Below are 24181 nucleotides of genomic sequence, written 5' to 3' on the forward strand. Positions count from 1 at the left end.
CGGTGTTGGGCTACAGTAGAGGGAATACCCCCTCCGGGAGAGGCATGCATGCTCCTCACCCTGCTCACTTTGCAGGCTAACTAAAGCTTCCATGCTGCGCCCTCTTTTCTATGGGGCGTAAGGTGGGAATTTTAGTTTGCCTACTGGAGGGACAGGTATTTAAAAAATCTGAATCCCCAGTGAGTGGGGATATGAATTTTGCCGCCCTGCCCCCTACCCTGTCACCCTAGGCAGCTGCCTGACCTGCCTTTTGCTTGCACCTGCACTGGCCTGCACAGTACTACACAACACAGGGTGAAAGCTGCATAGACATGGACTCTTTACATGATTCTGTCAGGGTAATATGTGGCTGCGGAGTCTGTGTGAGGGCTCATTACAATGTATGTAAATCTCGGACATGAAATATGACCAAAGCATATCCCTCTATAATGTGTACTTGTCTCAAATAAGTGCACTGTCATTTCTGTCTTCTGCTTCATTCCTCTGCTATCGGCATGAATTACTTCTGACAATTTCTCCTGACACCAAAAGAAAAATGGTGACAGAGGAGGGACCTTCAGCAGATTGACAGCCTGTTCCAGTGTGCTGTGTGAAGGCGTGTGTCTCTTCCCTCCAATCAGCTGTCAGAGCTCTCCTCACTGAGCTCTGCAGAGTGTAACAAGCATTAAAATCCAGCACTTTAAATGGATGTAGAGAAGAGAGGCTGCAGGTAAACAAATACAACCTATGTAGGGTGATTTGTTTCATCTTTGTTTGCAATGACTTTAAGGCCCCTTTCACACTTTGCATGTTACCGCTCACTTTTGTTGCTCGATTTTAGTGTGTTTCCACGTGTTGTACATAGGGCAGCCCATTTACGTAAATGTGCGCCTTATGTGCAACAAATGTGCCAAAGAAGCTGCTGCAACTTTTCAGGTGTGCAACGTCACATGTTTTTTCGATGTGACTTTTGTCACGTTTGGGGTGCTATTTACGTTGCATGTTTTGCTGCGATTTTAGCACAGTCTGGAATCAGATTTCAGATTCGCAAAGTGTGAACGGGACCTTACACCACAATCTTTGCGCGCACTGCATGTGTGTTTTCGGTGCATTTACATGTTTTCAGCGCATTTTTAAAATCCTTTTTCATTTATTTAAATTTATTTTCTTTACTAAGGTGCATTTACGCACCTTTTCCCTCGTCATCTCCCAGGACAGCTCACTTGAGAGATAATAATTAACTAATTAATTACAAACCGCGCTCCATTATAAAGTGCAAATGCAAAATCATACTCTGTTGTGAAACGAAACCATAAAAATAATTAAATACCAGTGATAATAACTAACAACTGAGTGAAAACAATGTGCATAAATGGTGAAACAAACAAGTAAAAACAACAATTGAAAAGCAAAATTCCAAAAATGTATAGTACACTACGCAAGGTTTGTTACGTTTCCCCTGGTACTGGTGGCTGTGGTTGTTAGAACACCTTCTGATGCCTAGACCTGGTGTGCCTGTGTGTGGCTTCACTGCTTTCTCCAGAATGCTCTCCCCTTTTGATAAAGAGGTTTCTGGTAGCCAGGGTCAGGTGTACCCCAAGAACAACTGAAAAGGTGCCTCCCTGGGATCTATCTCTAGTTCTCAATGCACTAACTAGGGAACCCTTTGAGCCCTTGGGGAAGGCTAGTTTGAAATTGGTGACACTCAACATTACCTTTTTTTATTAGATGTCACTTCAGGTAGAAGGATTTTTGACCTGCAAAGACCCCTTTTTGCCGATCCTAGAAGATTGGGTTTTCATTAAACTGGATCCCTTATACTTACCTAAGGTTTCTATAGAATTTCACAGATACCAAGAAGTAGTTTTGCCAAGCTTTTACAATTCTATTAAGAATAAAGAGGAAGAAAAATTTAGTTTTCTTGATGTCAGGAGATGTTGGCTCCACTACTTGGAGGTGACATAACATTTTCTTTTTAGCAGATCTAGGAAGGGTTCAGAAGCGTTCGAGAGTTCCATTGCCAGATGGATTAGAGACATGATTCTCTGGACATACAGATATTTGGGTCAGGTGCCCCAATGCAGGTTAGAGCTTACTCTACAAGGTCATTAGCCACATCATGGGCTGAGGAGGCAGTTTGGTCTTCTTCACATGCATTTGTCAAGCACTGTCAAGTCCAGATACTCTCCAGCCAGGATCTCTCCTTTGGTAGGAAAGTTCTACTGGCTGTGGTCCTTCCCTGGGGTATGGAATCCTTGTTTATCCTCTCAAGTAAGCTGTCTTGGAAGATGAAGAGGGAAAACCTCAGTTAGACTTACTGGTAATGGTACTTCAGGAATCTTCCAGGACAGTGTCCATATTGGTCCTTATGCATGTGGGTTTGGATCCCAGTGTTTTTTTTGTTTCAATTTGTTTCTCCTGCCCAGGGGCCCAGCGCATGTGCGCTGCGGAGCGGTGGTGGCATCATTTCAGTGGAGAAATTCAATCAACAGTCAGTACTCTTAATATTGGGATTTCTCTGTGGGCAGCTTGCAGCAGTTTGCCTAAATGCTGTGTGCAATCATCACAGGTATATGCTCTGCACTAAGGCTCGATTCACACCTATGCATGTTGCTTTTGAGCGTTTTTGGAGGTTTTTTTTTCATGCTTGCCACGTTTTTGAGCAGCGTTTTTGTAGCGTTTTTGACGCGTTTTTGCCGCGATTTGCGTTTTTTTTTTTTTTTTTCTTTTTTTTTTACAGTCTTAAAAAAAAATTACAAAAAAAAAAACATAAAAAAAAAAAAAAAAACGGCAAAAACGCACCAAAAACGCACCAAAAACGGTGCACTTGCGTTTTTGATGCTTGTCCATTGAAATCCATTACATGCAAAATGCTGCTTTTTGCATGAAAAAAAGTCCCCGACCCTTTCCAAAAACGCAGAGATACAAAAAAGCATTGATGTGAACATGTTCCATAGGAACCCATGTTAAAAAATTCCCATGCATTTCTGCAAAATGCATCAAAAAACGCGCTAGTGTGAATGGAGCCTAACACCCTTGTATGCTGCCTCTGTGTGATCCTGCTATGATTTGATCACCTGTGCATGTTGTCTGTGCAGTCCACACTGTGGATGTATCACTGCCCCCTCCCTTTATGGCCATCCCTTGTGCAGCAGGTTGAGAGGGTGGGTTTAACCCTTTCTTTTCCTTACTGACCTGGGTACTCTTCGGTTTTTTAACCATTTCCTTTCTATCCTATTTTTTTATTTAATTTTTTTAAATTTTTTTTAGTCCTTCTAGGTTAGATTGACAATACACGGCACGAGATGATAAAGACCTCATTAGGTCACAACATTCCTCTTTCAGATGTATTTGGCATAGATCACCGTCAAGGTCCAGCCATCAAAGTAGAAGCTATGAATCCTCCTTTACGCTCCCACCGCTATGTCAGCTGCTCCAAGGAGGGATCCTGCTGGGAATGCGGGATTCCGGTTCCGGAGGGCAAGTCTCTGTGTGAGCTATTCTAAGCCCAGAGTGTTTTAGGGCTCCATTAAAGGCCTCTGTCGGGTTCGCTTTTTTCCTGGCTATCACGTCGGCATAAAAAACCTCAGAGATTGATTCACTGGTCATGGAGACCTTTTTTTTAATGTTCTTTCCAGTTCGAACGGTGCTGCTACCTATGCTTGACTCAGTTCCCAAGGGTGCACGAGTCTTGCATGGGAGCCAAGAAATTGTTCTGCCAACCTTAGAGTTCTAGCTTGCGTCCTTTTAGACGTGGGAGGGGGCGCGCTGTGGCTTAGTTGGTTTAGGAGCACGTCTAGTAAACAGGGAGTCCTGAGTTCACTCCCAGCAGTGCCTTCCTTCAGTTCTAGGAATCCCTCAGATATTGCGAAGTTATATCTTACATACATAGTAGGTGAGGTTGAAAAATGACACAAGTCCATCAAGTCCAACCTGTGTGAGTGATTTTATGTCAGTATTACATTGTATATCCCTGTATGTTGTGGTCGTTCAGGTGCTTATCTAATAATTTTATCAAAACTATCGATGCTCCCCGCTGAAACCACCTCCTGTGGAAGGGAATTCCACATCCTTGCCGCTCTTACAGTAAGAACCCTATATGCAGTTTAAGGTTAAACCTCTTTTCTTCTAATTTTAATGAGTGGCCATAAGTCTTATTAAACTCCTAGTTGCGGAAAAGTTTCATCCCTATTGTTGGGGTCACCAGTATGGTATTTATAAATTAAAATCAAATCCCCTCTCAAGCGTCTTCTCCAGAGAGAATAAGTTCAGTGCTCGTGACCTTTCTTCATAACTAATGTCCAACATTCCATTTATTAGTTTTGTTGCCCTTCTCTGTACTTGCTCCATTTCCAGCACATGCTTCCTGAGGACTGGTGCCCAGAACTAGACAGCATACTCCAGGTGAGGCCGGACCAGAGTCTTGTAGAGTGGGAGAATTATCGCTTTATCTCTGATTTAATCCCGTTCTTAATGCATGCCAATCTTCTGTTTGCTTTGTTAGCAGCAGCTTGGCATTGCATGTCATTACTGAGCCTATCATCTACTAGGATCCCCAGGTCCTTTTCCATCCTCGATTCCCCCAGAGGTTCTACCCCAATGAGTAGATTTCATTCATATTTTTGCCACCCAAATGCATTATTTTACATTTTTCCACAAAAAACCTCATTTACCATGTAGTTGCCCACCCCATTAATTTGTTCAGATCTACTTGCAAGGTTTTCACATCCTGCAGAGAAGTTATTGCCCTGCTTGGCTTACTATCGATCGCAAATACAGAGATTGAACTGTTTACCCCATCCTTCAGGTCGTTTATAAACAAATTAAATAGTATTGGTCCGAGGACAGAACCCCGGGGGACCCCACTTTCCACCCCTGACCATTCCGAGTACTCCCCATTTATCACTACCCTCTGAACTCTCCCTTGTAGCCAGTTCTCAATCCATGTACTCGCTCTATGGTCCATGCCAACAGACCTTACTTTGTACAGTAAACGTTTATAGGGAACTGTATCAAATGCTTTTGCAAAGTCCAGATACACCACGTCTACAGGCCTCCCTTTATCTAGATGGCAGCTCATCTCCTCATAGAAGGTTAATAGATTGGTTTGGCAAGAACGATTCTTCATGAATCCATGCTGATTACTGCTAATGATACAGTTTTCATTACTAAAATCTTGTATATAGTCCCTTATCATCCCCTCCAAGAGCTTGCATACTATTGATGTTAGGCTAACTGGTCTGTAATTCCTAGGGATGTATTTTGGCCCTTTTTTAAACATGCTACATTGGCTTTTCTCCAATCAGCTGGTACCATTCCAGTCAGTAGACTGTTAGTAAAAATTAGGAACAATGGTCTGGCAATTACTTGGCTGAGTTCCCTAAGGACCCTCGGGTGCAAGCCATCTGGTCCCAGTGACTTATTAATTTTAAGTTTTCCAAGTCTATTTCTAATTCTGTCCTCTGTTTAGCCATAAGGGTGCTTCCTGTGATGTGTCATGAGGATAAACACTGCAGTTTTGTTTACTGAAGCCCCCCGATACCCTCGTGAAGACTGAGGAGAAGAATAAATTCAATACCTTCGCCATCTCACCATCCTTTGTAACCAGATTCCCTTCCTCATTATTTATGGGGCCAATATGGTCTGTCCTCCCTCTTTTACTGTTTATATACCTAAAGAATTTCTTGGGATTTTTTTTGCTCTCCTCCGCTATGTGTCTTTCGTGCTCTATCTTAGCCGCCCTAATTGCACCTTTACATTTCTTGTTGCATTCTTTGTAAAATTTGAATGCTAATGATGATCCCTCAGCCTTGTATTTTTTGAAGGCCTTCTCCTTTGCTTTTATATGCATTTTTACTTTGGAGTTAAACCACCCAGGACTTTAATTCGCTCTTTTAAATTTATTTCCCAATGGGATGCACTGGCTAATGCCCGAATTTAATATGCTCTTAAAGCAAACCCATCTCTCCTCCGTGTTCTTTGTTTCTAAGATTTTATCCCAATTAATATCTTCTAGCAGTTCGTAGTTTAGGGAAGTTGGCTCTTTTGAAATTCAGTGGCTTTGTATTCCCCTTATGTTTTCTATTTATGTGAAGTTATACTGAAGCTAATTCACCTGTGATCGCTGTTTCCTAAATTGCCCTGTACTTCCACATCCATGATCAGGTCTGTATTGTTGACAATCAATAGGTCTAGTAACACTTTGTTTCTAGTTGGTGCGTCTACCATCTGACCCATGAAATTGTCCTGCAAGACATTTAGAAACTGGCAAGCCTTAGAAGAATGCGCTGTTCCTTCCGCGCAGTCTTTGTCTGGATAATTAAAATTCCCCATTATGATGACACTTCCCATCCTTGCTGCAAATCCAGATTGTGATAGGAGGTCCGTCTCCCCCTCCTCCCTCAGGTTAGGGGCCCTATAGCATACTCCCAGTATTACTGGGAGTAATGCCTTCCCTTTGGAGCTCTACCCATAAGGATTCCACCGCCTCCCTAGCTCCCTTAGTGATTTCATCTCTCACATTCACTTGTACATTAATCCTGATATACAGGCATACCCCTCTCTCTCCCTGCGATAAAGGGAATACCCTTGAATGGATGCCAGCCAATCCTGAGAGCTGTTAAACCAAGTCTCTGAAATTCACACAAAATCAAAAAGTTCTCCCATCTTGTCCGCCAAGCTCCTGGCATTGGTGAACATGCCACGTAGTTTAGACCTGACGCATACTGTCTTCTTATTGGGTTATCCGAGGTTGCAAATAGGACTTGTTACTATACTTACCTCGGGTTTATGTGCGTTAGTCAACCTACCACTAATGCCCCCAATACTATTCTCTGGAATATGTTCCGCGCTGACTGTCTCTACCTTTGGACCCTCCCCCACCCGTCGCCATGTTTAAAAGCCCCTCTAACTTTTTGGCCATCTTCACTCCCAGCAGATCTGCACCCTCCTCATTTAGGTGCAGTCCGTCCCTTCTCTAGTCTGGTGACCAGCTGAGAAGTCGGCCCACTTCTCCAGGAACCCAAACCCCTCCTTTCTACACCAGCTCCTCAGCCACTTGTTTACTTCCCTAATCTCCCTCTGCCTTTCTGGTGTGGCTCGAGGTACCGGTAGTACTTTTGAGAATACTACCTTTTTGAGGTCCTTTTCCTCAATTTAGCTACCAAGTCCCTAAAATCATTTTTTAGGACACTCCATCTTCCTCTGACATTGTCATTGGTGCACCAACGTGCACCATGACGGCCGGGTCTTCCAAAGCCACTCCCAGTAATCTGTCCACCAGACCTGTGATGTGCCGAACCCGAGCGCCCCCTAGAGAGCATACAGTTTGGCGCTTCAGGTCTTTGTCACAGATTGCCCTCTCTGTCCTTCTAATGCCGCGTACACACGACTGGACTTTCCGTCGGAATGAACTCTGACATTTTTTCCAACGGAGTTCCACTGAAACGGACTTGCCTACATATGATCACACCAAAGTCCGATCGTTTAGAACACGATGACGTACGATGGGACTAGAAAAAGGAAGTTCAATAGCCAGTAGCCAATAGCTGCCCTTGCGTCATTTTTGGTCCGTCGGAATAGCATACAGACGAACCTTTTTCCCGATAGGAATTGATTCCGTTGGAAAGATTTAAAACATGTTCTATTTCTAGGTCCGTCAGAATTTTCTAAAGCAAAAGTCCAATGAAGCCCACACACGATCGGAATGTCCGATGGAATGATTCCGTCTGACCTTTTCTGCCGGAAAGTCCGGTCATGTGTACGCGGCAAAGGAATTGAGTCCCCTACCACCAGAATCTGTCTTTCCTTTCCCTTCACTCCCCCCTCCCCCCACTCTCACTGGAGGAGTTATTCCCCTGGCGCCTAGGGGAGTCACTCAGCTCCAGCAGTGCTGGTCCCTGACTGGTTTCCCCAATGTCACTCAATTGGGTGTACTTATTGGGATGTTCCAGCCCAGGATTGGCCTCCCTGGCACTTTCCCCTCTACCCTTCCTAACTGTCACCCATCTACTCTTTTCTAGTGCCTGCATCTCTTTGTCTCCACCTGCCTCTGTGCTGGCCCCTACTGGCACCTGCCGGGTACGTTCCCAGGTCAGTATTGACAGTTGTTTCCCTAGAGTCAGAACCCGGGCTTCCAGGGAAACAATGTGCTTACATTTTGCACAGCAGTATTCGATCAGATGATTAAGGCATACATGCTGAAAGATGTACACTGAGTCGCATCTCCACACCTGCCGGGCATCGTACATACTAATTATTTAATGAGGATTGGGGATTATACCTTGTCCAAATTAATTAAAAACTAGCTTCCTGACACTAATACTCAACAATACACAGGTACTCAACAATACAATACACAGGTCTTCACAGTCCAGGGGCACTCGCAGTCCAGGGGCACTCACAGTCCACGGGCACTCGCAGTCCACGGGCACTCGCAACCCACGTGTACCCGCAGTCCACATGCACTCGCAAGCCCACGTGTACCCACAGTCCACGTGCACTTGCAGCCCACGTGGCTCACAGTCCACGTGCACTCGCAATGATTCCACGACTGGAGTGTCACCCCAGATGATGTCCAATAGAACAAAACGCGTCGCATGACGGTTGTGGAGTCATTGCATACTTACCTACATGTTACAAGCTTGTTTATCCAGAATTTTTGTAAGTGTAAACCCCTTTTTTTTACAATAAATATACCAAACGGTATTACACTATGTGCAGTTTTCTTTTTTTCATGCACATCATGGATCATTGCACCATTTGATGCGGTTCACTGCAAGTTTTGGAGTCTGTGTCTTGCTACCGGGAACCTTTGGGGTTTATCGGATGGACCTATCCTGCTTTCAGTGTCCTCCTGTGGGGGATTTCGTTGAGGTTCATCCTCACCAATGCCTGTTTGATACACCTGCTATATAGTACGTGTGTCCATCGTCTCTGGTAAGCGTGCCGACCTTTTCGCTTTCTACTGCACTTTTTGGGATCAATATTTTATCAATTTACCTGTACACGTCAAGAGAGACTTTCTATGGTCGTTTATTTTTCAGATTAACCGCCTCTTGGTGTCTCCACATGAATTTGAACTTTTGAATGTTTTTTTTTTTTATATATAATTTTTTGCACATATATATATAGGTTGTTCGTTCACTCATGTTCACTGTTGAATTGTCCTTTTTGGAGGTAGTATCTGCTCCCTCGACCAGGAGTGGGTCTACATCTTGGGTAGCCTCGCAGTATGTGGTTCCCAAAGTAGTCTGTAGTGTGGCCATACATGGTCCTCGATCAATATGTTTTATGGCTCATTATTGTGTAGAGACTGCTTCCTTATCCTCTGTTTATTTTGGCTTGCAGGTTCTGTCTGTTGATGGTACAAATTAAAGCCTTGGGATAGCATTGCCCACCAGGGGGTGTATGGCGAGTTAGTTCCCATACGTATGCTGCCATGGAGTCAGTCAGGGAAACGGAAAATTTCCTATCAAATACTTACCGTAATTTTCCTTTCCTGATGGACTTCAAGGCAGCAAGAGTTTCCCCACCAGTGTCTTGAGGAGGCTAGTTATGGAACGCGGCCTCTGGCTCAGAGCAAAGATTTATGGGAGTAGGGTCCTATAGGGGAGGAGTGGAGGTGGGGTTAACCCATACGTATGCTGCCATGCAGTCCATCAGAAAAAGAAAATTATGGTAATATTTGATAGGAAATTTTATTTTTTTTTAAATTAGAAAATAAAACAGTAAAGTTAGCCAAATTTTTTTTTTTTATATTGTGTAAGATAATGTTATGCCGAGTAAATTGATACCCAACATGCTTCAAAATTGCACCTGTTCCTGGAACGGCGACAAACATTGACCCTTAAAAATGCCCATAGGCAAGTTTTAACATTTCTACAGGTTACCAGTTTTGAGTTACAGAGGAGGTATTTTGCTAGAATTATTGCTCTTGCTCTAACGATCGTGGTGATACCTGTGCGGTTTGAACCCATCTACTTATGCGACCGTGACTTAGGTATGCGTTCGCTTCTGCGCATGAGCACGGTGGGATGGGGTGCTTTAAATTTTTTAATTTTTTTTTTTCTTATTTATTTTGCTTTTTATTTTTACACTCCCTTTAAGAAAAATGTTTTGGATCACTTTTATTCCTATTACAAGGAATGTAAACATCCCTTGTAATATAAAGAAAGAATGACAGGACCTATTTGGGGTCAAAAAGACCTCAGATCTCACATTTGCACCTAAATGCAATAATTAAAAAAAGAAATTTTTTTTTTTCCCATAAAAAAATTTCTCCCCCTTTTAAGGCCGTTAGGCGGAAGTGACGTTTGACATCACTTCCGTCATCCAACGTCATTGAGTCGAGTGGGGGCCATCATTCCCTCACTTGATTTGCAGCCTCTGAGGGGCATAGATCGGATCGTCTCCGCCATTACCAGCGGCGGAGATGACCGTAACACGGCAGGAGGGGGGTGGGCACCTCTCCCGCTGCTGGTAAAAGTGATCTTGCGGCTTTTATCCTGAAGAGGACCACCCGCCATTTCAGAAAATACCGGGGTTAGGGCAACTATGTCAAATTACCGAGGTACAATGACGGCGGTTTGCGGTAATTGGTTAACTATTTCTGATACGTGTTTCCTGTAGAGCAGGGCTCGACAAATTCTAGGAGCCAGCTCGCCACGGCAACTAGAAAATTCAGCCTGGCACCTGTTCTCAGCCCCAGTGGCTAACATGGAGGGGCGCAATATGGTGTCACGTGTATTTTGTGATGCCGGGGGTGAGGAGGGGCAGCGATGTGGGGGCCGTTTAAAGGAGGAGAGGGACGGGGTTGTAAACGGCAGGTTAGGGCAGATGTGGGGCTGTAGAGTAGTAGGAGGGGTGAGTTCAGGGAGAAGTGGAGCTGACAGGCAGAGCGGAGCCCCTGGCAGGAAGTGTCCCCTGTGTCCCCTGTGCGGCTCTCTCCTCCCTCCCACTGGGTGCGGGTCTAGATCGAGCTGTCCAGGAAGACTCCCTGGAGCAGGAACCAGCTGCTCTGAACAGGCTCAGCAATGGCCCCAAGCCGGACACTGCCTCGCAGTCCTCCCCCCCCCCCCCCCCGGATTGGCTGCAGCTTCAAGTCGGATCTGGGCAGCCCTAGAGCCACTACCCATTTGACAGTCACCTATCAGTATCCTGACCACGACATTACCTGCCTGGAGTTTGCATGTTCTCCCTGTGTCTGCGTGGGTTTCCTCCGGGTGCTCCGGTTTCCTCCCACACTCCAAAGACATGCTGGTAGGTTAATTGCATCCTGTCTAAATTGGCCCTAGTATGTATGAATGTGAGTTAGTGACCTTAGATTGTAAGCTCCTTGAGGGTGTAGGGACTGATGTGAATGTGCAATGTATATGTAAAGCTCTGCGTAAATTGACGGCGCTATATAAGTACCTGAAATAAATAAATAAATAAATCAGTGCCCATCAATGCTGTTTTATCAGTGCCCCATCATCAGTGCCCATCAATGAAGCCTTATCAGTGCAGCCTCATCAGTGCCTTTCAATGCAGCCTTATCAGTGCAGCTCCATCAGTGGCCATCAATGCAACTTTATCAGTGCTGCCTATCAGTGCCCAATACTGCTGCCGTATAATTGCAGCCAATCAGTGCCCATCAGTGCAGCCTCATCACCGCACATTAGTGAACAACAAAAATTTACTTTTTTTGCAAAATTTTCTAACTTTTCTTAATTTAGAATGGGTTTTTTATTTTTATTTTTTCGGTCTTCTTTTTTTTATGTATTTAGCAAAAAATAAAAAACCCAGTGGTGATTAGAGTGGTTGTAAAGTCAGAAGGTTTTTTATCTTAATGCATTCTATGCATTGAGATAAAAAGGCTTCTGTGTTGCATCAGCCCCCCTAATACTTACCTGAGCCCCCTCTCTATCCAGCAATGATTGTCTCTGCTGCCTGGGACTCCCCTCCTCATTGGCTGAAACAGCAGCGCCATTGGCTTCCACTGCTGTCAATCAGTCAGTCAGCCATTGAGGAGAGCAAGGGGGCTGGCCTGGGCTGCAGCTCTGCGTCTGAATGGATACACAGAGCTGCAGCTCGGCCCGGGGGCCTCCATAGCAAGTTGCTTGCTCTGGGTACACACGTCAGGAGGGAGGGGCCAGGATAGCCGAAGAGGGACCTGAGAAGAGGAGGATCCAGGCTGCCCTGTGGAAGTACACTGCACAGGGCAGGTAAGTATGGCATGTTTATTATTTTTAACAAAAAAAATGAGACTTTACCATCACTTTAAATACCACGAGAAGAAAGCTCTATCTGTCTCAAAAAAATAAAAATGTAAAATGTACAGCGCTGCATGACCGTGCAGTTGTCATTCAAAGTGCGACAGCGATGAAAGCTGAAAATTGGCCAGGGCAGGAAGGGGGTAAAAGTAACCAGTATGAAAAAGGTTTAAAAGAAACTGGCTCTTAACTTTTTTAGCTGGCTCCTCGATTCACAGCAAATTTGTCAAGCCCTGCTGTAGAGGGCGGAGCCAGTCATCTCACAAGTAAGCTGTCCTGGAAGATTCTTTGAAATGCCATTACTGGTAAGTCTAAAGAAGGTTTTCACAGGTTCATATTCATTTGTGCTCATTCATGTAGCATGCTCTACTTTTTTAAATGTACATGAAAGCACTGCATACTGTACATTCATTTTTCTTGCATATGAGTTTTTACTGTGATTTTGCTGCATTTAAAACACACACCTGAATGTATCTGGTGTAAACAAGCCCTACAGCCTGATTTACACTTGCAGTTGGGGGGAGGCAGGTTTGCTGATAGAGGAGAACATCCACCCCTCCCATACCGGGTTCCTCTGAGTCATTAGGGGTGTCAGTTTAGCTGGCAACCAGGATGAGTCTGATTGGTCATGGGTTTAGTCCATCAGACTTTTGCTGGTCCCACCCCTTGCATTTCTTCGGCAGGGCCTGTCAGGTTGTAAGGGGCCCCATTATTTCTAATGGTGGCTCTGAGGACAATAAAAAAAAAAAAAAACATACGGTTGAGCCACATTTTTACACCCCCCCACCCCTTCCTCAACCACTCCCCCTTAAGCGGCAAAGACCGTGGATAGGGATGTACACATGCCACAGGGCTTTTCATTATTGCAAAAATGATCCTTCTGTTGCGGTTGATGGGCAGTAGTGCATGACCCATTTGACTGACTTTAGCCATGCTCCAACCGTATGCAATGCACAGGGATGTGGTGTGAGTTTTTATAGGTCAAAACAGGCAGTGAGGTGGCAACTTAACGCCTCCTCAACCGCTGTCAGACACCCTCTAAGGAGCAGTCCACTGGAAATCACCCTTCAGAGTGCTATTGTAAAAGAGCCCTAAGGCTCTGTCACCCCAGAGAGGTCTAGCTGACAATAACTACTTCAGTAAAACGTTTATAAGTCAGCCAATTGTGATTATCCTCAGAAACCAAGCCCACCACTGTGATGTCTGGGGTAGATCTGATAACACAGGTGAACAGCACTTTGGCTGCTTGAGAAGTGCCATAAATGTGCGCTGAGCTGCACATGCATGGCACAAGCAGGGAGAAAGATTTACAACAGGAGACACCAATAGGGTCCCAATATAAGGATACTGTATGTTCACGTTGACTCACTCTGGTGATCAAATGCACCAAAATAAAATGTATGCAAGTCTTCCATCTGTCAATTGCCATTCGCAGGTGACTAGATTGCACTCATTTTTTTTTTTTTTTTTTTTTAATTTTTTTATTGAAGATGATTTGTATAAGTACAGAACATAGCCTTTGGGCATTCCCCGGCTGACAAATACAGATAACACAAACTGCTAAATAATACAACCTATCAAATACAAAGACCCAAACATTCCATACACTGAGCTCGGCCGTTCTAATAACTTATTTCAAGGATTAATGAATTGCAAGGAGATTCCTGCTCCCTCTCAACTAACAGAGTGATACATCAGGAGAACATTTACTCATAGTTGGATTTATACCCGATCTAATGAAGCGTGAGTCACTGCAAAGGAGTAAAACCGTATATATCTTAGGCTAAACCACAGCAGGGGTGAATAGATTCAGTCCATGGACTCCTGATTGCCAGTTGTATAGTCTGAGTCTGTCCACAAGTGGCCGTCCTTCTCAAATTTTTTAGGGCAACCTCGAGACAAATAGGTAGCTTTGGTATAGGGGTACAACCCTATTGATTAGACGCTTCCAAAAAGGCAAAGTAGGGGCTGTGACTGATTTCCACTTGAGCACTATCACCTTCCAGGCATAAAATAATAATAGACCCAATAAAGTATGCATAGCCCTATTAACGGCCAAAGAGTCAGCTAACCCCAGGAGACAAATTCCAACCTTTACAGGGACATGCATATTAGTCAGAGTATATATGAACTGGGTCACATCCTGCCAATAGCTACTAATCTGAGGGCACTCCCAAAAAATATCGGCAAATCACGCAGGGTCGCTAGAACACCTCCAACAGCAAGAAGAGGAACTAGGGTAGATACAATGTAGTCTATGCGGTGTAAAATAAATTCTGTGCAAAATTAAATTGGATTAACCTGTCTTTAGTCAATATTAATGCTTGGAATGGGCTGTCCCAGAGATCCTCCCAGTCTTCATTATCCAATTCCTGCTCCTCCGAGTGCCACAGAGTAAGCAGGGCATCTAGACCCTCATGAACGGAGGGCAGTAGTGACTTGTAGATCATTGATAGTGTTTTTTTGAGAGGGTCATCCCGAAGGAGAACCTCCAAATCATCCTGCTCCAATCGAAACGGAGAGGATTCAGATTGGGATGCATATGTGTGTCGGAGTTGCAGGAATTGGAAAAAGAACGCATTAGGCAGTGTAAATTTGTTCCTCAACCTGTCAAATGTAAATAGTGCACTGCCATCACAGATGTCTGCAAGGTATCTAACTCCTTTGGCAGCCCATAGACCAGGGTCCGGTAGGGAATGGAATTCCGGTAACATAGGGTTAAACCAAAGCGGCGTGGATGGGGACCTTTTACCCCAAACTATATTAGGTTTAATAATAACAACATGCCAGGCATTAACCACTTAAGCCCCGGACCATTTTGCTGGCCAAAGACCAGAGCATTTTTTGTGATTTGGCCTTTAACTGACAATTGCGCGATCGTGCGACATGGCTCCCAAACAAAATTGAGGTCTTTTATTTTCTCACAAATAGAGCTCTCTTTTGGTGGTATTTGATCACCTCTGCGTTTTTTTTTTTTTTTGCGCTATAAATAAAAAAAAAGCATCAATTTTGAAAAAAACGCATTATTTTTTACATTTTGCTATAATAAATGTCCCCCAAAAAAATATAAAAAACTTTTTTTTTTTTTTTTTCCTCAGTTTAGACTGATATGTATTCTTCTACATATTTTTGGTAAAAAAATTCGCAATAAGCGTTTGATTGGTTTGCGCAAAAGTTATAGCATGTACAAAATAGGGGAAAGTTTTATGGCATTTTTATTAATAATTTTTTTTTTTTTTTACTAGTAATGGCCGTGATCAGTGATTTTTATCGTGATTGCGACATTATGGTAGACACATCTGACATTTTTTACACATTTTTGGGACCATTGTCGTTTATACAGCAATCAGTGCTATACAAATGCACTGATTCCTGTGTAAATGACACTGGCAGTGAAGGAGTTAACCACTAGGTGGCAGTGTAGGGGTGTGTCCTGGGGAGTGATTCTAACTGGGGGGGCGTGGCTACATGTGGCACGTCACTGATCTCTGCTCCCGATCACAGGGAGCAGAGATCAGTGACACTGTCACTAGGCAGAACGGGGAGATGCTTGTTTACATTAGCATCTCCCCGTTCTTCCTCTCCGTGAGACGATCGCGGGTATCGCAACCCGACTCACAGAGCTTGCCAGCGGCGCGCCCGCAGGCCGCCTCCTAAAGGGCAACGTACAGGTATGTTAGTTTGCCTGTACGTGCCATTCTGCCGCAGTATATCTGCGTGAGGCGGTCGGCAAGCGGTTAATAACTGCCCTCATAGCAGCAGTAAGGGGTGGGTGAGAGACTCTTAGACCCCTGTAAAGGAGATTACGGAGGGTCTCATAGGATCCTGAGTGTGCAGCTTCTAGAACTACTGAGGCATTTGTGTCATCAGAGACAAGCCAGTTATGAGCATGGGTGAGCATGGCTGCCAAATAGTAGTTATAAAAGTCTGGGAAAGCCAAGCCCCCTTGTGTCCAAGGTCTGCATAAAGTCTTCCTACTAAATCTAGCTGTGCGGGATTGCCATAAGAAGGAGCCTATCAGTAAATCTGGTTGTTTAAAAAAGGATTTCTGTAACCAGACTGGGGAGTGCCTAAGATTGTGGGAGGATTTTCATTTTTATTAGATTAAATCTCCCAATAAGGGATAAAGGGAGATGTGACCAGGCTTTCAGCCTCTGTTTACGCCACTGAAGAGCTGGGGACAAGTTAAGTTGATTGCACTCATGTTTGACCCCCAGGCAAGCTCTTTATATATCTGTTGCTTCATGTGCACTGCTATGCGTGGGTCTTTAAAAGAATTGCACAGCACCTTCATTGACAGACCAATCTCGGAATGCTGCTATGCTACGTAAATATTGCGTATTTGCAATTTCCTGCTTGGTTTAAGCTTACACATTTATGGCAAAGCTTTGTTTCTGCTGCTAACTTCCCTTTGACTGAATACACTATAATTTGCTACATGATGCATTTTTCAAACCACTTGCTTTGCATTACCTAGGAGGACTGTTGCCATTATTTATAAGCAACAACACTGTGTCTATGTGGCTCTGCTACATGGATACAGCCCATTGTTTATTCATCGGATGCATGACACATCACCTGGACTCTACAATTTCCTATACTTTGAGTACTATTTACTTACCAGCATACAACTCTCATATATTTGTCAGCTGGTTGTGGAATATCATTTGTGAAGTTTATACTTTGATATTCAGAAGTTTATACTGAACACGTTTGGCAACTGATTAAAACATTCCAGCTAAAATATTTGCAGACATCTCCCAACACGCCATCCAGAAGAGATTTGCACTGAAGCCACTATTGACGCACTTAATTAATCGCCGCATAAAATATTGATGGTCTTTTCCCTTCCGCCTCTCATTTGCCGACAAGTGTAAGACGCACTCATTTGACAATTTCCGAGATAGAGAGGAAATTCTGCTAGACCTATGACTGATCACTCGAGAACCTTCATCTCCCTCTCCCCGGCAAACAAATTGAAAGACCAATTTCACCTATATGGTCCCAACAAGACTGCTCCTCATCCAAGTGGTCCAACCCAGCCATGAGAGCATACGGATGAAGCTGAACTGAATTCTGATCTTCTGACCCAGAGTTGAGGCACTGCCTGCCAAAACCCAGATCTGACAGAAACCTAGTGAAATTCCTCCCTGTTGATGGACACATTGTTCCTCCTTGACTGAAAAGTTGTTTTTTTTGTTTTTGTTTCCTTTTTTCCCCCCTTTGTTTTTTTTTTTTTCCTCCTCCTCCCACATAAATGTTCATGGTTGGAACTGTTGTGAAACTAGGATGTGGACACCTTAATCCAGTTCTAGGACAGGGTGATACGATTTTCCTTTTTTTTTCTCCCCCACATTTTGTCATGTTACAACCAAAAACGTAAATGTATTTTATTGGGATTTTATGTGACAGACCAACACAAACTGGCACATAATTGTGGAGTGGAAGGAAAATGATACGGTAAATGGTTTTCAATTTTTTTTTTACAAATAATTAAGTGAAAAGTGGCGTGCATTTGTTTTCAGTTCCCCTGAGTCAATACTTTGTAGAACCACCTTTTTTCTGCAATTACAGTTGCAAGCCTTTTTGATTATGTCTCCACCAGCTTTGCACATGTAGTAGAGCTGCACGATTCTGGCTGAAATGAGAATCACAATTTTTTTTGCTTAGAATAAAGATCATGATTCTCGCGGCGTAACATCATCTTTCACATTATACAAAAAAAAGGGATAACTTTACTGTTTAGTTTTTTTTATAAATCATTGAAGTGTATTTTTTCCCAAAAAAATTGCATTTGAAAGACCTCTGCGCAAATACAGTGTGACATAAAATATTGCAACAATTGCCATTTAGTCTTTAAGTGCTTAAACTGACCTCATTACAGATTACAAAATGTGGAAAATTTCAAGGGGTATGAACACTTTTTCAAGGCACTACTGTATATGCTGTTTTACCAACCCTGTTTGATATGGTGGTTTATATATGACATCTGTTAATTTACTCCAATATTTATTAGGTCAGATTGTTTATATAAAACCTAACTGCACTGTAGATTCTTAATTGTAGTACTGCAGGGTGTGTTTTGTAGAGTAGAACCAAAAGTTATGAACCCTGTGGGGGGTCCATATGTAGCATCAGCTACATACAGTATACAGCACTGTATGCCAGCAGTGGTAGGGGGCCTTTATGAATGAATATAACGCTTCCTGTGATTGGCTGAGGTGGTTAGGCTGGTGGATAACTCCATGATCTCCACCTCAGCTAATCAGAGGAAGCCTTGTCATTGTTGATAAAATGCAATGAATAGTTGTGCAGCGTTCAGCCCACAAAGTCCCTGACTCCATGATCTCCACCTCAGCTAATCAGAGGAAGCCTTGTCATTGTTGATAAAATGCAATGAATAGTTGTGCAGCGTTCAGCCCACAAAGTCCCTGACTCCATGATCTCCACCTCAGCTAATCAGAGGAAGCCTTGTCATTGTTGATAAAATGCAATGAATAGTTGTGCAGCGTTCAGCCCACGAAGTCCCTAACTCCATGATCTCCACCTCAGCTAATCAGAGGAAGCCTTGTCATTGTTGATAAAATGCAATGAATAGTTGTGCAGCGTTCAGCCCACGAAGTCCCTAACTCCATGATCTCCACCTCAGCTAATCAGAGGAAGCCTTGTCATTGTTGATAAAATGCAATGAATAGTTGTGCAGCGTTCAGCCCACGAAGTCCCTAACTCCATGATCTCCACCTCAGCTAATCAGAGGAAGCCTTGTCATTGTTGATAAAATACAATGAATAGTTGTGCAGCGTTCAGCCCACAAAGTCCCTGTATCTCTGGTGGAAAATATGATAGCTGATGCTACACACAGTTTATGCAGCATTAACAGCAGGCACATCCATTAGTAAAGGAAAATGGTTCATTTGGGCCAGCCTGGCCCAAACAAATTGTTAATGTGAAAGTAAACCTGGAGTTAGGCTTTAAGATCTGTCCTCCACGATTATGCCCATGTGAACGAAACACGCCAGCAGTGAGTGAGCAGTTCATAGGCAGGGACTGTCATTTTGATTTTGGCGAAATAAAGTTGTTGATACTTGTAACATCATCAGAGTATGGCTGTGTATCTTTCTCCAGTTAAGATCTGTGTCTAATCTATTTGGTTATTGGACTGCATATACTTGGTGTGGGAGTAAAAAAAATAAAAAATCATATTCACCCAGGTGGCTGCAGCTGTCCCCCATTAGCTCTTAGACCAAGAACTGAGAGATCAGTTGTCAGCCGACAGTGGCCTTTAGCCTGGGAAAATTAGGGCTAAAAGTGCTTTGGTCATACTTCTCCTTTTAAGGCAGAATATAGAATGTGAATAAACAGTTAACTCAATTGTAAAAGAATGTATTCAGTGTACTCCTTCATTATTTGCTTCTAATTTGCAATAACAGTTCATTAGTAACCATTCTGTTTTTATTTCTTACAGCATGAAGAGAACATGGGTTGAAAAATGCAAACAAATTGAAGAACTGGCATCTCACTACAAAAGCCGTCCACTCAGTTCACCTTATCGACCTAGGCTATCCAAGCCATGGCAGCCATCCTCAGTTTGGAGGCTTTTTCATCGTCAAGCTGCAGCTCTCCAACTTGCCAAAACTTGTAAAGAGGTGTGTAACTACTGTATCTAATGGATGGTAATTGAATGATAAAAGGTAACTGAAGCATGCATGTTATAAGGCATGTTGACATTCAATACAAAGTTCAGTGCATCACTCTTTGAAAACCAGAAGCAATGTTGATTTCAGTAGAAAACCAGGCACAAAAACACAGGTGTACATTTACAACTGCGTTTTTGGTCGACAGTAAGCAAAACATTTTTTTAGCAGGGGGGTCCCGGCAATTAGCTGTGGGAAGCAACCTATGCATTTCTCCCAAAAGGACATCTTCATAGGGGTCTTCCACATTGGTTTACTCTAGAGGTGCACTGAAATTTCGGCCGCTGAAAATTATCGTCCGAAACTTTGTTTTTTCATTTGGCCGATAGCAAAAAAACAGCCAATATTGAAAGGGGGCTGGGTCCGCCCCGGGTGCCACCCATTCTGCGCTCCCAGTCCTCCACTCCCTCTTTGCCGCAATCTCACAGTCACAGAGTTGAATTTTCCAGGCCGTAGTAACAATGTCCTGCCTCCTGTGATATACGGCACACTGATCCAATGGCGGGACATTGAATCAGTGTGATGTGATCACAGGAGGCAGGACATTGTTACTGCAGCCCGGACATTTCCAACCCTGCCCTGAGATCGCCACTCTGATCCGGGAACAGGCAGGCTGCATATGACGGCCACTGGTAAGGCTGCTGGGTACAGGCAGGCTGCATATGATGGGCACTGGTGAGGCTGCTGGGCACAGGCATGCTGCTTATGACGGGCACTGGTGAGGTTGCTGGGCACAGGCAGGCTGCATATGATGGCCACTGGTAAGGCTGCTGGGCACAGGCAGGCTGCATATGACGGACACTGGTGAGGCTGCTGGGCACAGGCATACTGCTTATGACGGGCACTGGTGAGGTTGCTGGGCACAGGCAGGCTGCATATGATGGACACTGGTGAGGCTGCTGGGCACTGGTAGGCTGCATATGACGGGCACTGATGAGGCTGCTGAGCACAGGCAGGCTACATATGACTGGCACTGGTGAGGCTGCTGGGCGGGCACTGGTGAGGCTGCTGGGCCCTGGTGAGGCTGCATATGACGAGCCCTGGTGAGGCTGCATATGATGGGCACTGGTAAGCCTGCTGGCCATTGGTTGGCTGCATATGACATGCCCTGGTGAGGCTGCATATGATGGGCACTGGTGAGGCTGCTGGGCACTGATAGGCTGCATATGACAGGCACTGGTGAGGCTGCTGGGCACAGGCAGGCTGCATATGACGGGCACTGGTGAGGCTGCTGGGCACAAGCAGGCTGCATTGATGGACCCTCTTCTATCATGTCTGCAGTCTCCTGACCATCTCCTGTATCATGTCTGCAGTCTCCTGACCATCTCCTGCATCATGTCTGCAGTCTCCTGACCATCTCCTGTATCATGTCTGCAGTCTCTGACCATCTCCTGTATCATGTCTGCAGTTTCTGACCATCTCCTGTATCATGTCTGCAGTCTCTGACCATCTCCTGTATCATGTCTGCAGTCTCTGACCATCTCCTGTATCATGTCTGCAGTCTCTGACCATCTCCTGTATCATGTCTGCAGTCTCTGACCATCTCCTGTATCATGTCTGCAGTCTCTGACCATCTTCTATGTCATATCTGCTATCTGAGGTGCATTGAATGGAAATTTTGCTAATACTATTAGCAATGTGTTTAAGTTTAAGTAAGAGATTGCAGACATGATACAAGAGATGGTTAGAGACTGCAGACTGCATTTTTCTTGACCTTTCTTGCACTAAAGGTGCCAATAATGGCAAACAATAGATTCATATTAATTTAAATTATATTAAAAAGTTGAATACAATACAATTTTATACATAATTTTTTTTTTAAAACTGTGATTTTCGGTATCGGTTTCGGTTTTCGGCCTAGTGCATCCTTCATTTTCAGTATTGGTACCAAAATTTCCATTCGCTGCACCCCTAGTTTACTCCATGGGCTAATACTATACCTTATTCCATCTCTTAGTGTGCATATGCTATTACTTTTAGGATCTCTATAGTTGGGAGTCTAAGCCTGTGGTAGTATATATTTGGATAGTCGTGATGTTTAGAGCTGTTATTATTGTTCAATTTTAGTCTGGTTTCACACCGCAGTACGGAGCGACTCACAGCAGGAGTCTGGTGTGTCCCTGTTCACCGTTTCAGGTCTGATTTCAGGCCGAATTTTTGGCTTAATTCATACCTGAAACGGACCAGAAGATGCACAGGACTCCTGTGCAATTCCCACATAGAGAGCCGGTCACAATCTCCTGACATGCAAATTGGATGCGGAAAAACTTGCATCCAATTCGCAGTAGTGTGAACCCCTAATGTTTTTCAGTGAGCGAAGGCTTAAGTTGCGGCATACCTCAAATAATGCCCTTTTTGTTTCGGATATATCATATTCTGTTCTACTTGTATATGTGCAAAAATCTCAATAAAAAAAGAAAAAAAATATATATATAATGGTGAGGCTGCATATGACGGGCACATGCAGGCTGCATTGATGGACACTGGTGAGGCTGCATTGATCTCTTGTATCATGTCTGCAGTCTCTGACCATCTCCTGTATCATGTCTGCAGTCTCTGACCACCTCCTGTATCATGTGTGCAGTTTCTGACCATCTCCTGTATCATGTCTGCAGTCTCTGACCATCTCCTGTATCATGTCTGTAGTCTCTGACCATCTCCTGTATCATGTCTGCATTCTCTGACCATCTTCTGTTAGAGGTGCATCGAATGGAAATTTTGCTAATACTACTAGCAATGTGTTTAAGTTTAAGTAAGAGATTGCAGACATGATACAAGAGATGGTTAGAGACTGCATTTTTCTTGACCTTTCTTGCACTAAAGGTGCCAATAATGGCAAACAATAAAAATATATATAATATAAATATAACAGAAAATTTTATTACATTTTACAATCCAAATATATGTTACGATGTCGAACATTGCTTTTATGTGGGATGGGAGTTTAGGTTTAATGTTTATTTGTCCCCCTTAAAAAAAAAAAAAGTGTTTTTTATTTTTATTTTAAAAAGTCCTAAAGTAAGCAGAAATCATATAATAACAGAAGCCACAGTGATTCTAAAAATATGTGTTTATTTTTATAAGGATGTCCATATATTTGCCTTGGAAACTGTTCTAGATGATGTTGGAAGACGACTGTATCTTGTGACTACATACACAGAGTTCTGGTTTTATTATAAGTGAGTTTTTATGTTTTTTTCTTTTTCTTTTTTTTTTTTGGGGGGGGGGGGGGGGGGGTTAGGCCTCCCAAATCACTTTTTCCTGCATTTAGATGTACCTGCTTCATAGCAGGGTTAGCTGCATTTAGTTGTGTTCACATGAGTTTTGAGTTTCTAATTGAATGCAGGATGCCCAGAATTCTGTTTATTCTAAACACAGCTAAACTGAGTGTACCTAAGTGCAGGTAAACACAGTGTCAATAGCACCATTGAAAAGTCATAACATATTTTTAGATGTATTTACAAATGTCCTCTAAATGCCTATAATCGCAAGTTTGACAGTGGGGCCATCAAGCTGCTCTAAGTCCCTCCTAGAATTGTAATGCGCCAGGGTGGGACAGGTGCAGAGCACAGGGCTGCTGCCTGTCAAAATCTATGACAGCCTGCAGCTGGACAGGGCTGAACACTGTACCAAAATGGCACTCGCAGTTAGGGCTGTATGCCTTCAGGGACATATTCCAATTTACAGGATGTAGGGCAGTAGGGCACTAAAATGCTGGGAGGGAAGAACAGCAACTGGACAGCTCAATGAGCAAGAATTAAAAGGGTTGTTTATACACAGAAAATATCACTAAGTCAAATCTGCTACTACAGTGCTTTCTTTTATCATTCTGTATATGGTCACCCCATTCGTTTTTGCCCTGTAAAAATAAAATCTGAGATCAGTGTCTTGTACAACAATCATCAATATTTTTATTTATTTTTTCCAGCAAAAATTCCCAAACCCTGGCTCACTGCTATGAGGTAATTCCTGCTGATACAGTTTGCAAACTTTACTTTGATTTAGAGTTTTGTAAACCAGCAAATCCAGGGGCAGATGGTCGAAAAATGGTTGCCCTTTTAATTGAGGTAAGCATAAATCCTGGGAAGAGGAACTATACTTTATGGGGGAATCTTTCATACTACAAGTGTGCAGTGATAGATTTATAGTGTATTTTCGGTTTATCAGATTACCCTACCTCCTTTCATGAAAAAGGTCTTTTTGAAGACTAGTCATAGTGTAGCTTCCCTGACACATAAAGTCCTTTTTCTTTTAAAG

At 43.5% G+C, this 24181-nt stretch overlaps 1 protein-coding gene across 4 annotated transcripts in view; it reads left to right on the plus strand.

Moving 5' to 3' along the window:
• Positions 1-24181, plus strand: part of PRIMPOL (primase and DNA directed polymerase) — a 65576-nt gene that overhangs the window by 1926 nt on the left and 39469 nt on the right. For 2 of the 4 annotated variants that reach the window (XM_073607130.1, XM_073607138.1), the window contains exons 2-4: positions 19696-19876; positions 23009-23103; positions 23853-23991. In XM_073607130.1, coding sequence (XP_073463231.1) covers positions 19697-19876; positions 23009-23103; positions 23853-23991 — 414 coding nt within the window. In that variant the 5' untranslated portion in view covers position 19696. Of the gene's footprint in view, positions 1-17602; positions 17691-19695; positions 19877-23008; positions 23104-23852; positions 23992-24181 lie in introns of those variants that run through there. The other 2 variants (XM_073607144.1, XM_073607123.1) reach the window with 2 other exon arrangements.

The sequence above is a fragment of the Aquarana catesbeiana genome, linkage group LG01 (genome assembly GCF_042186555.1).
Source record: "Aquarana catesbeiana isolate 2022-GZ linkage group LG01, ASM4218655v1, whole genome shotgun sequence".
Lineage (NCBI taxonomy): Eukaryota > Metazoa > Chordata > Amphibia > Anura > Ranidae > Aquarana > Aquarana catesbeiana.